This window comes from Rhipicephalus sanguineus, chromosome 3, assembly GCF_013339695.2.
Source record: "Rhipicephalus sanguineus isolate Rsan-2018 chromosome 3, BIME_Rsan_1.4, whole genome shotgun sequence".
Classification (NCBI taxonomy): domain Eukaryota; kingdom Metazoa; phylum Arthropoda; class Arachnida; order Ixodida; family Ixodidae; genus Rhipicephalus; species Rhipicephalus sanguineus.
Window position 1 is genome coordinate 14,676,285 of NC_051178.1, and position 13,308 is coordinate 14,689,592.

A 13,308-nucleotide genomic window follows, 5' to 3' on the forward strand; every position below is an offset into this window, starting at 1 on the left:
CCACCAGTCATAAAAGTGGGTGCAACCACGTTAAACGGTGCTATAGCTGCCAGACGTCAATATACATTGTGCAGACTCTCTTATATCAATGTACAGTAAACATTCAATTACTTCTGTAAGGGCACGCTTTACTTTCGTGTTATTCCGATTCCTAAGACGGAGGGATCAACCATCTTTTTTCATATTGGTATTTTGCATACATACTTTGCAAGTGCACCCTCCCCAACCGAAGCTTTACTACTGCTATATTCTGTCACGGGTGAAAACAAGTATTTAACTAGAAACTAGGCCAGGGAAAGCAGTATGATGTCCTGTAAAGTAGGAGAATGCTGCTGTCGCAGTGATTTGTCTAGAGCTGAATTTAATGAGAAAGGGCAGCAATGTAGGTCTTCTGTGGATGTTTGCAGACCATAATTGTGTTGTGCTCATTTTGTTATCGCAGGAAGCATCTTCAAAAAGCAGTGCTACAAGGATGTGAGCAGCAGTTGCCCTTCAACGAACGAGTCAAATACATGGAAGCCACGTGCCTGCTGCTTCTGGCCTACACAAACATGCAGCCACCATAGTAAAGTTCTTGCAAAGGTGTAAGACATCCCTATGCTGCATGGATTGGGCATGGTAATTGCCTTTTTTAAAGCTTATAGTGATATCTCTACAAGTACAGGATCCTGTGTGCTCATCCTGTGTACAACATACACAGGATGAGCGCGAACTGTCACAGTTGTAACTTATTTTTGTGTGAGCAGCGCGCTCCTTTCGCAAAAGCGGCCGCTGCAGTGAGCGAAGTGACCATCGTGCTCTCAACGCAAACTTTTGGTGAGGGCCAAAGACGTACAAACCACCGCCATCAAGTGATAAGCGCGCCCACGAGCGACCACGCCCAGTAGAGGTGCGCACTCATCACCACGCGTGGGGCGTCGATGTTTAAAGCGCGCTCTTCGAGCCCTTCGCGCCATCTCGCTAGTGATAACGAAAACACGCTGATGTACCACCGATCTCTGAGTACTGCCACCGGCAACTGGTGTATATAATAGCTCGCCGTTAGCATGGAGAAGAACGTGCCGTCTATGGCCTAATCGTTGCGCGCCGCGCGCAGTGGAGCCAGCGGTCGTAAGTTCGACTCCCGGTGATGGAACTTTTTCTGGTCGTTTTTTTTCTTTGCGATCGGTAGTCTTTATATTTTATAACGTCATATACATGACGCAAATACATCAGTGGAGCCATGGTGAACCCAGGTATAAAACACTTTCGTGTTAAACTTGTTGAACAACGAATGTTGTTGGAGCTAGTCATTCGACAAGAGGACTCATGTTTATAGGGGCAGCGAATCGCATCAAGGTTCCTGCCAGAGTTTAGACACGTCATTTTGTTAAAACATTGGCTCCGACAACACGCTTTGTTCAATGGTTTGACATTCATTCAAGCGGCCATCTTCACCTCAACTTTTGTCGCGTTAAGATGTACAACGTATACAACTGTCGTATTGTGTTCTGATAGAATTCAAGAGCTATTGACAGCACGCATTGCTTCTCAATTTATTGCTCACCCTTTACGTTTACGCTTTAATCTTTGTCATCTTCAGCCTTATTATATGTCCACTGCAGCAGTAACCCTTCGCAATGGTCCACAATCTGCCTAGTCTTTTGCGAGGTGATTCCATTTTATACATACGCAATTCTTCATTTCTTCGCCCACGTAACTCTCGGCCTTCTCGGCAGCATTAAGTAGCTACAAAAAATGTAACTGTTAAGGCTTTTGCTGCGACATCAAGGCAATAATTGTATAGAATTGGTTATGCAAGTACATAAATTAACTTGCACTTAGAATGTAGTGTGTTTAACCCTGTATTCTTGTGTGCTATAGAAATAGGTCTTCGTGAAATCATGCTGCTTGTTCTTCATATGATCAGAATGAGTCCAGAAATATCTGCAAAATACCGTTTCTGCTTTTTTATTGCTGAAACAGTGATGCCAAGTGAGGCCATGTACACATGCACCATGGCAATGTTTAAATGTGTATACATTCTGAACATTTCTGTTCCTACAGGCGTTTTCTTTCAGTTCCTTTTCATACGTACAGAAAGGAGCGACGTGGAGCTGTCGATGGGCCGTGCCCACAGCTTGGTGAGCGGGCATGCAACACCTTTGACAATTATGTTCCTGAATACACTTGCCAAAGTGGCATTTACAGAAGCACGTAGTACTGTACTTCATTGTTTATTTGGCATGAAGCAGCAGGTATGCTTCATTCATTCGCAAGTTCACACAGTACAGTGCATATACACATGGCATACTACGCCCACATCTACCAGCTCGGGATGTGTAGCTTGATTGTAAAATGTTTAGTTTGACTTAACGCAACAATTATTAACAAAATGACATGAATGTTTTGCCACCTATGGAGGTGACATTCTCAGCATGCGCTGGCAACAAATAAGCGGAGTTCGACCGGTCCACTAGTCGTACATTTCCTTGTAAACATCTGGTAGCGGACCGCTGTTGTTGTTGCAAGCCAATGCGCCGCAACGAATGAACCATGATTCCAGGATTTTTCTTTTCCTCCCACCATTGTACACGAGCCAGCGTCGTCGAATTGATTGGTCGAAGTTCTGCCTTGTCATTCAGCAGCGTTTAACAAGCTCCGTCTTAGAACACGTTGCATGGGTGGTTTTCACAACATCCTCTTTGTGTTCTTTAAGCTTCGATGACCTTCGTCCACCCGTTTCGCCTATGCAAGTCGTGTCGCAATCCGCACATTGTACTTTGTAGGAGACTCCGCTCTAATCTGCAGCGGTATTTGGGTATACCTTGGGACATGTGTTCACAAAGCCGAAAGACCACACACCTGCGGACGATTAGAGCAGGGTCATCTACAGAGTACGATGCGGGGATCACGACACCACTTACATTGGCGAAACGGGCAGGGAGAGGCCAAAGAGGTTCAAAGAACACGAAGGGGGCATGTTTCTAAAGCCACCCATGCAGCGCATTTTAAGACAGCTCGTTAAACACTGCTAGACGATAGGTTATAGCTTCAACATAAATAATGTGACGATGCTGGCTCAGGAACGAAGGTGGGGGAAAAGAAAACTATTAGAATTATGGTTCATACATCGCGAGCATCTGCTTTAAACAACAAGCACAGACCCATACCGAACGTTTACGAGGACGTATGTGGCTAGTAGACTGGTCGACCTCCGCTCACTTGTTGCCCGTGTATACTCAGACTGCCATCTGCGTAGGTGGCAAAGGTTCTATGGGGTTTTGTTAATAAAAAGAAAGCATTTTGATATTTTTCAAACAGATTTTATGGTACAGCTGTGGTACAAAACCATTATTTTGCAATAAGGCAAATGTGCCGTAATATATTGGACAATACGGGCAGACCGTTCTGCGGAACCTTAACGTAGGAAGTACGTAAGAAGATTTTCTTTGAAGGAAATTGTTGTATTCTGGTCACGGAATAGTGCTAGGCATTCAAACAAAGAGATGGAGTGCTTTGTCTTACCTGTGACAACGAAAGCACTTCGTAAGAAGACTCCTTTTTGAAGAAATCGTTTAATTAGTATCTCACAAAAGTGCTCGGCAGCGCTATACCTGCAGCTTTGTCCAGAAGTTCCAGAACATGTACCAATACCACTAGAGTGTCAATGTTACGGAAAAACGTAAACCACTTACGGTACTTGCTGATTTGCATGGCCAAGAAGCAGCATGTGTGACAAGGCATGCAGAGACTTGGGTTGTGCCGACACCCAGAATAAGGAGAACGCCCGCAATTCAATCTTCCTTCCTTTTTAAATTCGTATGTACATAAAAGTTTTGACCTCTTCAGTTCGTCAAACAGTGTTTTGCGTGTCATGTACGTTAACATGTAGACTGTGTTTATTTTTTTTTGTAGCCATACCTGTGTGTATTCAATGTGGATATTGTCTATACATTCTATAATCTGTTTTTGTTTCTCTTTTGTGTTTGTCGATTATTGTATAATTATTACACTTTCTCAATACTGTTGTTTTATAAGCCTTGCTGCGAAGCCGCTGCCAAGCAAATGGGTGCCGCGGCTCTGTCAAGCTGCTTCTGGCAGTTTTTTCTATGCCTCCACTGCCTGTACCTCTACAAGGCAGAAATAAAGAACTTCATTTTCAATACTCTGCATTTGTGAGCAAACATTCCGGCGTTACCACTAGCGTTCGCGTTAGCTGCAGAATAAACTTGAATACCCGCGTCGTCGTACTTCATTCAGTCGACTCAAGTTGACTAATGCATTAACAACGGAATGAGGGCGCACGGAAACGCCTTTAAGAAAAGTGTCTGCACATTGCAGGTCGTGTCTTTGTGAAGCGCGATTTGCGGAGCCCTCGGCAGAAGCAAGCGCAAAGCCGAGCGTGAACTGTTAGAAGCCTATCACCTTTGAACCATTGGTCGTGCATGCATGAGTGAAATGTCTGTGATGTTGTAATGAAGTTGTGGATATGTAAGGGTGGCGACACGTTTTCTTGACTGGCGGGCCATTTGTCTGTTTTTATGCCTCTGTGCTTACACATGCAGTATTTACAGGAAGCATTTCTTCAGAATATACAGGTGTGAGCGTAGCTGCTGTTTTTCCTCTCCTTCTGTTTTCTTCGAATGTCGAGTTTCGCGCTACTGTAGTACACTCTAATCATGGTAACGTTTACGACAACATAAAACGGCAAGTAACTTATAAATTATAAGTTACATGGCTGTTCCAACAATCTTATTTTTGTGTTTTCTTCATTTCGCTCACCCATAGAGCTTACATTGACAGTAGCATGTGAAAAGTGAAATCATTCATCCGTCTGGGGACCTATACTATGGAGTGGATATTTATTGGTCAACGTGTCACATCGCGATCTGTCTTGTTCAAGGTTGCCCTTAGCAATTGAACAGGGGATAATGTATACACATAGCGGGTATTGACAGAACAAAAGCAGTTGATAGAAGCAGCGAATTTACATTGCTGTATACTGATCGAGGCAAGCGGTGCTGGGGTACGAATAAAAACTAGAGTTCAATGAAGTGAGCCCGCTTCGAAAACACGTACTTTAAGAAGTGACATAACATCTGCACAGACGTCGGCAGAAGCACAAGAGCGAAATACCATGTTATGCTGGTTAAATTTTTGCGATAAACAACTTCTTAAGTTGCTCTTATATCTATTTTGCTTTTAAGCCGCAGTAGTAATTCATTTTACCCGCGACCCTTCGCTAATAGCGGCGAAGGTACGTGAGATGGTAAATGGCGACACGATAAAGGGCTGTGAGCACACGACAACATACAGAATTAAACCTAACAATGCGATCGAAGAACTATTTCGTGGCGCGAGAAAAATATTTTCGAAGACTCGCAATACAATTTATTCGAATTTTATTGTCGTCTTGTCTGGTTCTTTTTTTTGCGTTAAAATTAACTGGCCCTAAGGTACAGCTAACGTCTGGGGACAGCACAGCACCAAACACGCTTAACCGTTATCAATTCGCCAACATGAGAGAAAAAAATGCCGCTAAATTCACAAAACAGCGTGCGACGGCCGCTCCAGAGAGGCCGCATAGAGAGATGTGTGAGCTCGCGGTGAGTCAAAAATGTGGCATCCTCCACGCGCCGCTAGTATTTCAACAAACCATAGACCACGTCATCTCTCCTCGGTGTTGCACAGCGCGAGGTGTATGCCGGGAAGAGCATTCGAATGCGAGGCGGTTGGTGCGGTGGTGGAAGTGGCGCTTGTGCCTGCTTGTGCTGCTTTTTGTTTCATCGATTTAAGCAGGTTTTACGCTTTGATGCCGTGCGTGGTCTAAGCGTGTTCTGTATGTGAGTGGCGTGTAACTGCTGATACAGTATGCAAAGGCACTCGTAAACGTGCGCGATCTCCGCAAATCAGCCGCCACGAGCCAATTGAACAGGGACATATATGTTCAGTGCGCTGCACGGCCGTTGCAACGAGCTGCATTGTTGCTTCTTCGCCCGTCTGAGAGTGGCAATTATCCAGCGTTTACATTCGTTGTTACGTTGGCCGAAGACAGTAGTAAATGTGATTAATGTAGATTTACCAGCGCAAAAAACACGGAACATTTAGGAAGGACACACACACGCACAGCGCTGAACTCACAACTGATTTATTCGAACGCAGGGCCTTTTTGCAGGCACGCGTCGAAGCAGCAGAAAGATAACATGAAGAAAAAAAGCGATGAAAACCGCGTGACAACTGCTTGCAGAAACGATATTCAACCGAAGGTTACTGAGCAGTCGAAAATTCTTTCGCCACAAAGTACGCCCCCGATATGAAAGAAGTGAAAGTATAATTGATCCTAAAACTAACCAGCAAACACGTTAAAGCCAGAGATCCCAAGGCAGCCACACAAGAAAGCTAAAAAAGATATAAAACGTTAAAAACTAAAATGAAATATAAGAAATGTGTAAAGCGCAGGGTAAAAACTATTGAAAAGGCATGCGCCGTAGGTAGCTTACTTCCTTATTTGAGACGGAAATGGAAGGCCTGCTGACGCATTTATCACCCAGCCTCTGAATTTCGGCTGCCTCTAAGATCTCTGTAACAATTTGCTTGCCATGCCTGGCTAAGACAGTGCAACCCTCGAAATGCGGGGAGCAGCTGCAGTCTCGGCAGTGCATCGCTAAATGACTGCAGGAGACCGCTGACAGGTTCTGCTGGTGCTCTCTGAGACGGACATTAAGACACCTGCCCGTTCGTCCAACATACCACTTGCCGCATGAGAGTGGCGTACACAACACACGACACAACACGACACAAAAGGATGGCGGTGCTTTGTTTCGCACATGTCCTTGTTCCTAGGGGGAGCGTTAAATGTGCACCTTTAGTTAACGTTACCGTGCTAGAGTGATAATTTCTTCCTGGGCAACTTGGTGCATATATATATATATATATATATATATATATATATATATATATATATATATATATATATATATATATATATATATATATATATATATATATATATTGTAGCGAAGCGTTCCTGCTCAGTAATGGGTCGTCCTCTCGAGCGCCTTCCAGTGGGTCGTTCTCTTCTCTGAGAGCACGCTCCTCGTGCAGAGTCGGCCCCGCTTTGACTGTCGCTGCCGTGCGCCGTCGCTGAGTCCCCGTTAATAAACGTCTTGACAATTTGGTGGAGGTGCTGTGCCCTTTAAACAACTACGGTCCGCATTCAATGCCCTTGGTGCTTCGATCCCGTACCGTGCCTGCTACCATGACTCAAGACGCTGCCCAGCAAACGCCTCCTCTTGCACCGACGCCATGTCCGGGTGTCTCCCGCATCCGCGACCCTCCTATCTTCACCGGCGCGGATGGCACCGACGTCGAGGACTGGCTCGCGATCTACGAGCGTGTGAGCGTACCTAATAAATGGGACGAGGCAGGCAAACTGAGCAACCTCGTTTTCTACCTCGCGGGTGTGGCAAGTCTATGGTACAACAACCACGCATCCGATTTCGCTACGTGGTCCGCTTTCAAGACCGCTATCATCGACGTGTTTGGCCGCGCTGCCGTTCGCAAGCTGCAAGCCGAACAGCGGTTACGTGAACGAGCCCAGCAGTCCGGCGAGTCTTTCACGAGCTACATTGAAGACGTGCTCGACTTGTGCAAGAAAGCCAACGCAACCATGTCTGAAGCCGACAAGATCCGGAACGTCATGAAAGGCATCGACGACGATGCCTTCACCATGCTACACGCCAAAAACCGTCGCACTGTGGCAGAGGTCATCACGCTGTGCCAAAGCTACGAGGAGCTACGCCGGCAGCGGCTGATGACGCGTCGACCTCCATCACGAGACGCCGATCTCGCTGGCTTGTCGGCCGTGTCGGACCACTCCGTCTTACTCCCCGAAATCAAGTCATTCGTGCGGGAGGAAATTTCCCGCCAGTTCTCCTTACTGGCCTTCTCTCACCCGCAGGATGTTGTACAGTCGTCGACCACACTGCTGCCTCCCCTACGCCGGGCTATCGAGCAGGAAATCGCGGAGGTTATGCCGGAATACCACCAGCCCACCAGTTACGCACAAGTTGCATCCAGGCCGCCCCCAGCGCTCCCTGTGGTGCCCCCGCTAACATGCGCTGGAGCCGTCACCAGGCCTCAGGCCTTCGAAGCGAATGTGCCGGCTGCGTACGCCGACACCGTCCATACGCCCCGACTGCAGCCAACCATGCAGTCGTCATATCAGCAGCCGCCCCGTCCCTCGCGTCCTGCCACGTGGATGGGACCTAGCCCGGCAAACCGATCGCGCACTTCCGACAACCGCCCGATCTGCTTTGCGTGCGGTTGCGCCGGTCACGTAGCCCGCTATCGCAACCGCGTGCAGCCGCCTCGAGTCGGATCAGCAGTCACCAACCAGTCCAGCCGCCCGTATTATGACCCGCTGCCACCTATGTCACCGACGTCACGCCCAGGTCCATCTACCCGTCGTTCACCGTCCCCACGACGCCGCTCACTGTCACCGATGCGGCCTCGTCCGGTCGCACGAGACCAGGAAAACTAGTCGTCGAAGTCCAAGAGGCAAGGGCTGCGACGCTATCGAACAGCCAAAGCCCTCAGCAAAGCCCATCAAACGTAGTAGACGTGTTTGTAGATGGTGTGCGCACATCGGCCCTTGTAGACACTGGAGCTGCCGTTTCCGTTATGGACGCTAAATTTAGCCGACTACTACGAAAAGTGACGACGCCACTTTCCGGGCTCTCCCTCCGTACAGCCAGCGCTCACAGTATTCACCCGACAGCGGTGTGCACAGCCCGTGTCATGATTAAGGACGCTCTGTACGCCGTCGAATTCATCATAATTTCCTCATGCTCTCACGACGTCATCCTGGGATGGGATTTTCTCACCCGTCACGCCGCCGTAATTCGTTGCGCACCAGCCGAAATAGAGCTCTCACCATTCTCAGATTTGACGCCGGCGGACAGTCCGCCGGCTGCGACCAAGGTACTCGTCAAAGACGACACCACACTTCCTGCAAACTCGTCAACGGCTGTGTCAGTCTGCTGCACCGGTCTCGCCGACGCCGTTGCACTCCTTTCTCCATCTGACCGCGTCTTCACTAGAAAAGGCTTGTTGGTGCCATTTGCAACCGTGAAAGTCATTCAGGGCGACACCGACATTTTTGTTACGAACCCATCCCCGTACATTGTTAGGTTGGTGCGAGGGGAATGTCTCGGCAGAGCTGAAGCCCTCGAAGACGCACAAGTTATGGACGCACCGGGTGACACGCACTGCGCCAACTCGCATTCGCTCAGTGCTGTTTCCACATCTGATTCGTCACCCGCTGATTTATTTCGTTCCTCGATTGCTGAACACCTTACGTCGGTCGAGCCTTCCCAGCTTCTATGCCTGTTGGAAGAATTTCGTTCTTCGTTCGATGTAGCGCAAACTTCTCTCGGCCGCACGTCTGCTGTCACGCATCGCATCGACACTGGCGCCCAACCACCACTGCGGCGACGTCCATATCGCGTGTCACCAACAGAGCGTCGTGTAATTACCGAGCAAGTCGAAGACATGCTTCGCCGCGACGTTATTCGACCCTCAAACAGCCCGTGGACGTCTGCTGTCGTTCTCGTTGCGAAGAAGGACGGCTCTGTGCGGTTCTGTGTGGACTACCGACGACTCAATAAGATCACCCGTAAGGACGTCTATCCCCTACCTCGAATAGACGATGCCATTGACAGCCTGCAAGGAGCAGAGTTCTTTTCATCGCTCGATTTGCGCTCAGGGTACTGGCAAGTCCCCATGGCTGATGACGCTCGACCGAAGACAGCGTTTGTCACACCCGACGGCTTGTACGAATTCAACGTCATGCCGTTTGGGCTGTGCAATGCGCCCGCGACCTTTGAGCGCATGATGGATACCGTTCTGCGCAACTTGAAATGGCACACGTGCCTATGCTACCTCGACGACGTCGTCGTTTTCGCCCCGGACTTCTCAAACACCTTCAACGCTTGCGGCAGGTTTTGACGCGCTTGAGCGACGCCGGGCTACAACTGAATCTCAAGAAGTGCCGATTTGCAGCACGGAAGCTGACGATGCTAGGATACGTGGTGTCCAAGGACGGCATCCTCCCAGATCCAGCCAAGCTTCGGGCCGTGACAGAGTTCCCCAAACCTACGTCCGTCAAAGAACTGCGCAGTTTCGTAGGACCATGCTCCTACTTTCGGCGCTTCATCCGAAACTTCGCGACTATCATATCACCGTTGACGAAGCTCCTTGGAAGTAACGGGCCCCTCAATTCGTGGTCGTCAGGAATCGACGACGCTTTCGCAAAGCTCCGACGTTTGTTGACGTCTCCTCACATTCTACGCCACTACGACCCTACGGCCCCTACAGAGGTACACACGGACGCCAGCGGTGTTGGCCTGGGTGCTGTCCTTGCGCAGCGCAAACCTGGGTTCCCGGAATATGTTGTCGCATATGCAAGTCGTACGCTTACTAAAGCCGAGACCAACTACACCGTCACGGAGAAAGAATGCCTGGTAATCATTTGGGCCCTTACAAAGTTCCGACCTTATCTGTATGGTCGCCCATTTGATGTCGTCACCGACCATCATGCACTGTGCTGGTTGTCGTCATTGAAGCATCCCTCAGGCCGTCTTGCCCGTTGGGCACTTCGCCTGCAAGACTACGACATCCGCGTGCTGTACCGCAACGGACGTCAGCATGCTGACGCCGACGCCCTGTCGCGCTCTCCCTTGCCTGACGACAATGCCCACAACTCAGCGTCTCACTTTGTCGTTTCTTCCATCGATATTCACACCATCGCTACCGAGCAGCGCAAGGATCAATGGATTGCCTCACTGATAGACTTGCTGACTGATCCATCGGCCACACCATCCACTCGCTTGTTGCGTCGTCAAGCCCACCATTTCGCCGTTCGCGACGACCTGCTCCACCGACGCAATTACAACGGCGACGACCGCCAGTGGCTACTAGTAATACCCCGCAGTCTGCGTTGTGACATATGCGAGTCGTTCCACTCTGATCCGCAGTGTGCACACCCTGGGGTATCGAAAACGTACCACCGCATTCGCCAACGTTACTTTTGGCGAGGGATGTACCGCTACGTGGAGAAGTTCGTTCGCTCCTGCATCGATTGTAAGCGCCGCAAAACTTCAACGCACCTGTCGCCAGCAGGTCTGCAACCTCTACCTTGCCCTGACCGACCGTTTGGGCGCGTTGGCATCGATTTATATGGGCCACTTCCCCTGACGTCCGGTGGTAACCGCTGGCCATCGTCGCTGTAGACCACCTCACGCGATACGCTGAAACTGCTGCCCTCCCTGCGGCTACAGCGAGCGATGTGGCCTCCTTCCTGCTCCACCGATTCATGCTGCGTCACGGTCCACCCCAGGAGCTGCTCAGTGATCGAGGCCGTGTCTTCTTGTCGGAAGTCGTCGAAGCCATTCTCGAAGAGTGCAACGTTGTTCACCGCAAAACTACTGCTTACCACCCGCATACGAATGGCCTCACCGAACGCTTCAACCGCACGCTAGGCGACATGCTCTCGATGTACGTCGCCGCCGACCACACGAATTGGGATGTCATTCTGCCCTTCGTCACGTACGCCTACAATACCGCTCCTGAGAGCACTACTGGTTTCTCACCATTTTTCTTATTGTATGGCAGGCACCCGTCGCACACCATTGACACAATCCTTCCCTACAAGCCGGGTCGATCTGAATGTGCGCCTATTTCTGCCACAGCCAGACTTGCTGAGGAGTGTCGCGAGCTCTCCAAGACTTTTACTACGCATAGCCAAGAGCGGCAGAAAAGCATTCGCGGTGACACTACCAGTTCTGCGTCCACGTTCCTTCCTGGAGCGCTCGTATGTCTCTCGGTCCCTACCACTGCACCTGGCCTCTCTTCCACACTACTGCCCAAATACGAAGGCCCCTACCGTGTCGTCGAACGCACATCCGCGGTGAACTACCTCATCGAACCCATCGATCCATCTTCGGACATGCGCCGTCGAGGGCGCGACATTGTCAACGTGGCGCGCCTGAAGCCCTACCATGACCCGCTCATAGTGACAAGTTGCTAGGTCCCCAGGCGGCTCCCTTTTCGTAGCCGGGGTAAGCGAAGCGTTCCTGCTCAGTAATGGGTCGTCCTCTCGAGCGCCTTCCAGTGGGTAGTTCTCTTCTCTGAGAGCACGCTCCTCGTGCAGAGAGTCGGCCCCGCTTTGACTGTCGCTGCCGTGCGCCGTCGCTGAGTCCCCGTTAATAAACGTCCTGACAATATATATATATATATATATATATATATATATATATATATATATATATATATATATATGCTAGGAAAACACCAACTCGCACAGGAAGCCATTATCCTTAAGTAGGAATGCTCGTGTCACAAGAATTCACAGCCATTATTGTATCGACTCCCACATGCACCAATAGCGGGAATATGCCTCTATAGCGTCCGTTCAATCGCTATCGCCGTAAAATTTATACGGAACTCCTTAGCACGGCCGACGTAATTATTAAGTATACTATGTAAATGTCTTTAAATGTGCATTCGAAGCATTGATAGGCACTTACCTGCCTCGAGAACTTATCACGTACCTTGTTAAAAGGAAGAACGGCTTGTCCAAGAGCCCTGCTGCCCCACCCGTTCTCAGAGGGGTCCTCAAGTTGGTAGACACGCGCGTAAAGAGGAATGCCAAGCACAATCTTCTCATGCGGCATACCCAGTTGAGCCCAGTGGCGAACGGCTGACACCTGCGCCATAGAATATTATATATATATATATATATATATATATATATATATATATATATATATATATATATATATATATATATTGTAGACAAGCGTTCGAACGCTGTAATGGGTCGTCCTCTCGAGCGCCTTCAAGAGAGTCGCCCTTTTCGCCTCTTCTCGGAGAGCACGCACCCTCTTGCTCGTGGGAGTCTACGCTCCGTCGTCTTTCGCCGCCGTCCATCCCACCGTGAATAAACGCCGTCACAATATATATATATATATATATATATATATATATATATATATATATATATATATATATATATATATATATATATATATATATATATATATATATATATATATATATATATATATTGAAAAACTGAAGCACGTGGCAAAAAACCTCGGCCGCGGGACCAACCTTCGTCCACTGCGCGAAGGCCACCCTGCGGCCGAAACGCCGGTCTTTGCTGTGCGACTTTTACTGCCGGGTTCTGTGCTACAGCGCTTTATTTTGTGTATATATATCATGAAGAACGCCGGATGCAGCGGAGCCAGCACAGAGAGGAAGACA

General features: G+C 49.0%; 1 protein-coding gene across 1 annotated transcript in view; it reads right to left on the reverse strand.

The window, feature by feature from the left end:
- The window catches only part of LOC119386459 (chitinase-like protein 4), a 553,828-nt gene that overhangs the window by 15,519 nt on the left and 525,001 nt on the right, over positions 1-13,308 (reverse strand). The window contains exon 8 of the mRNA XM_037653744.2: positions 12,594-12,749. Coding sequence (XP_037509672.2) covers positions 12,594-12,749 — 156 coding nt within the window. The remainder of the gene's footprint in view (positions 1-12,593; positions 12,750-13,308) is intronic.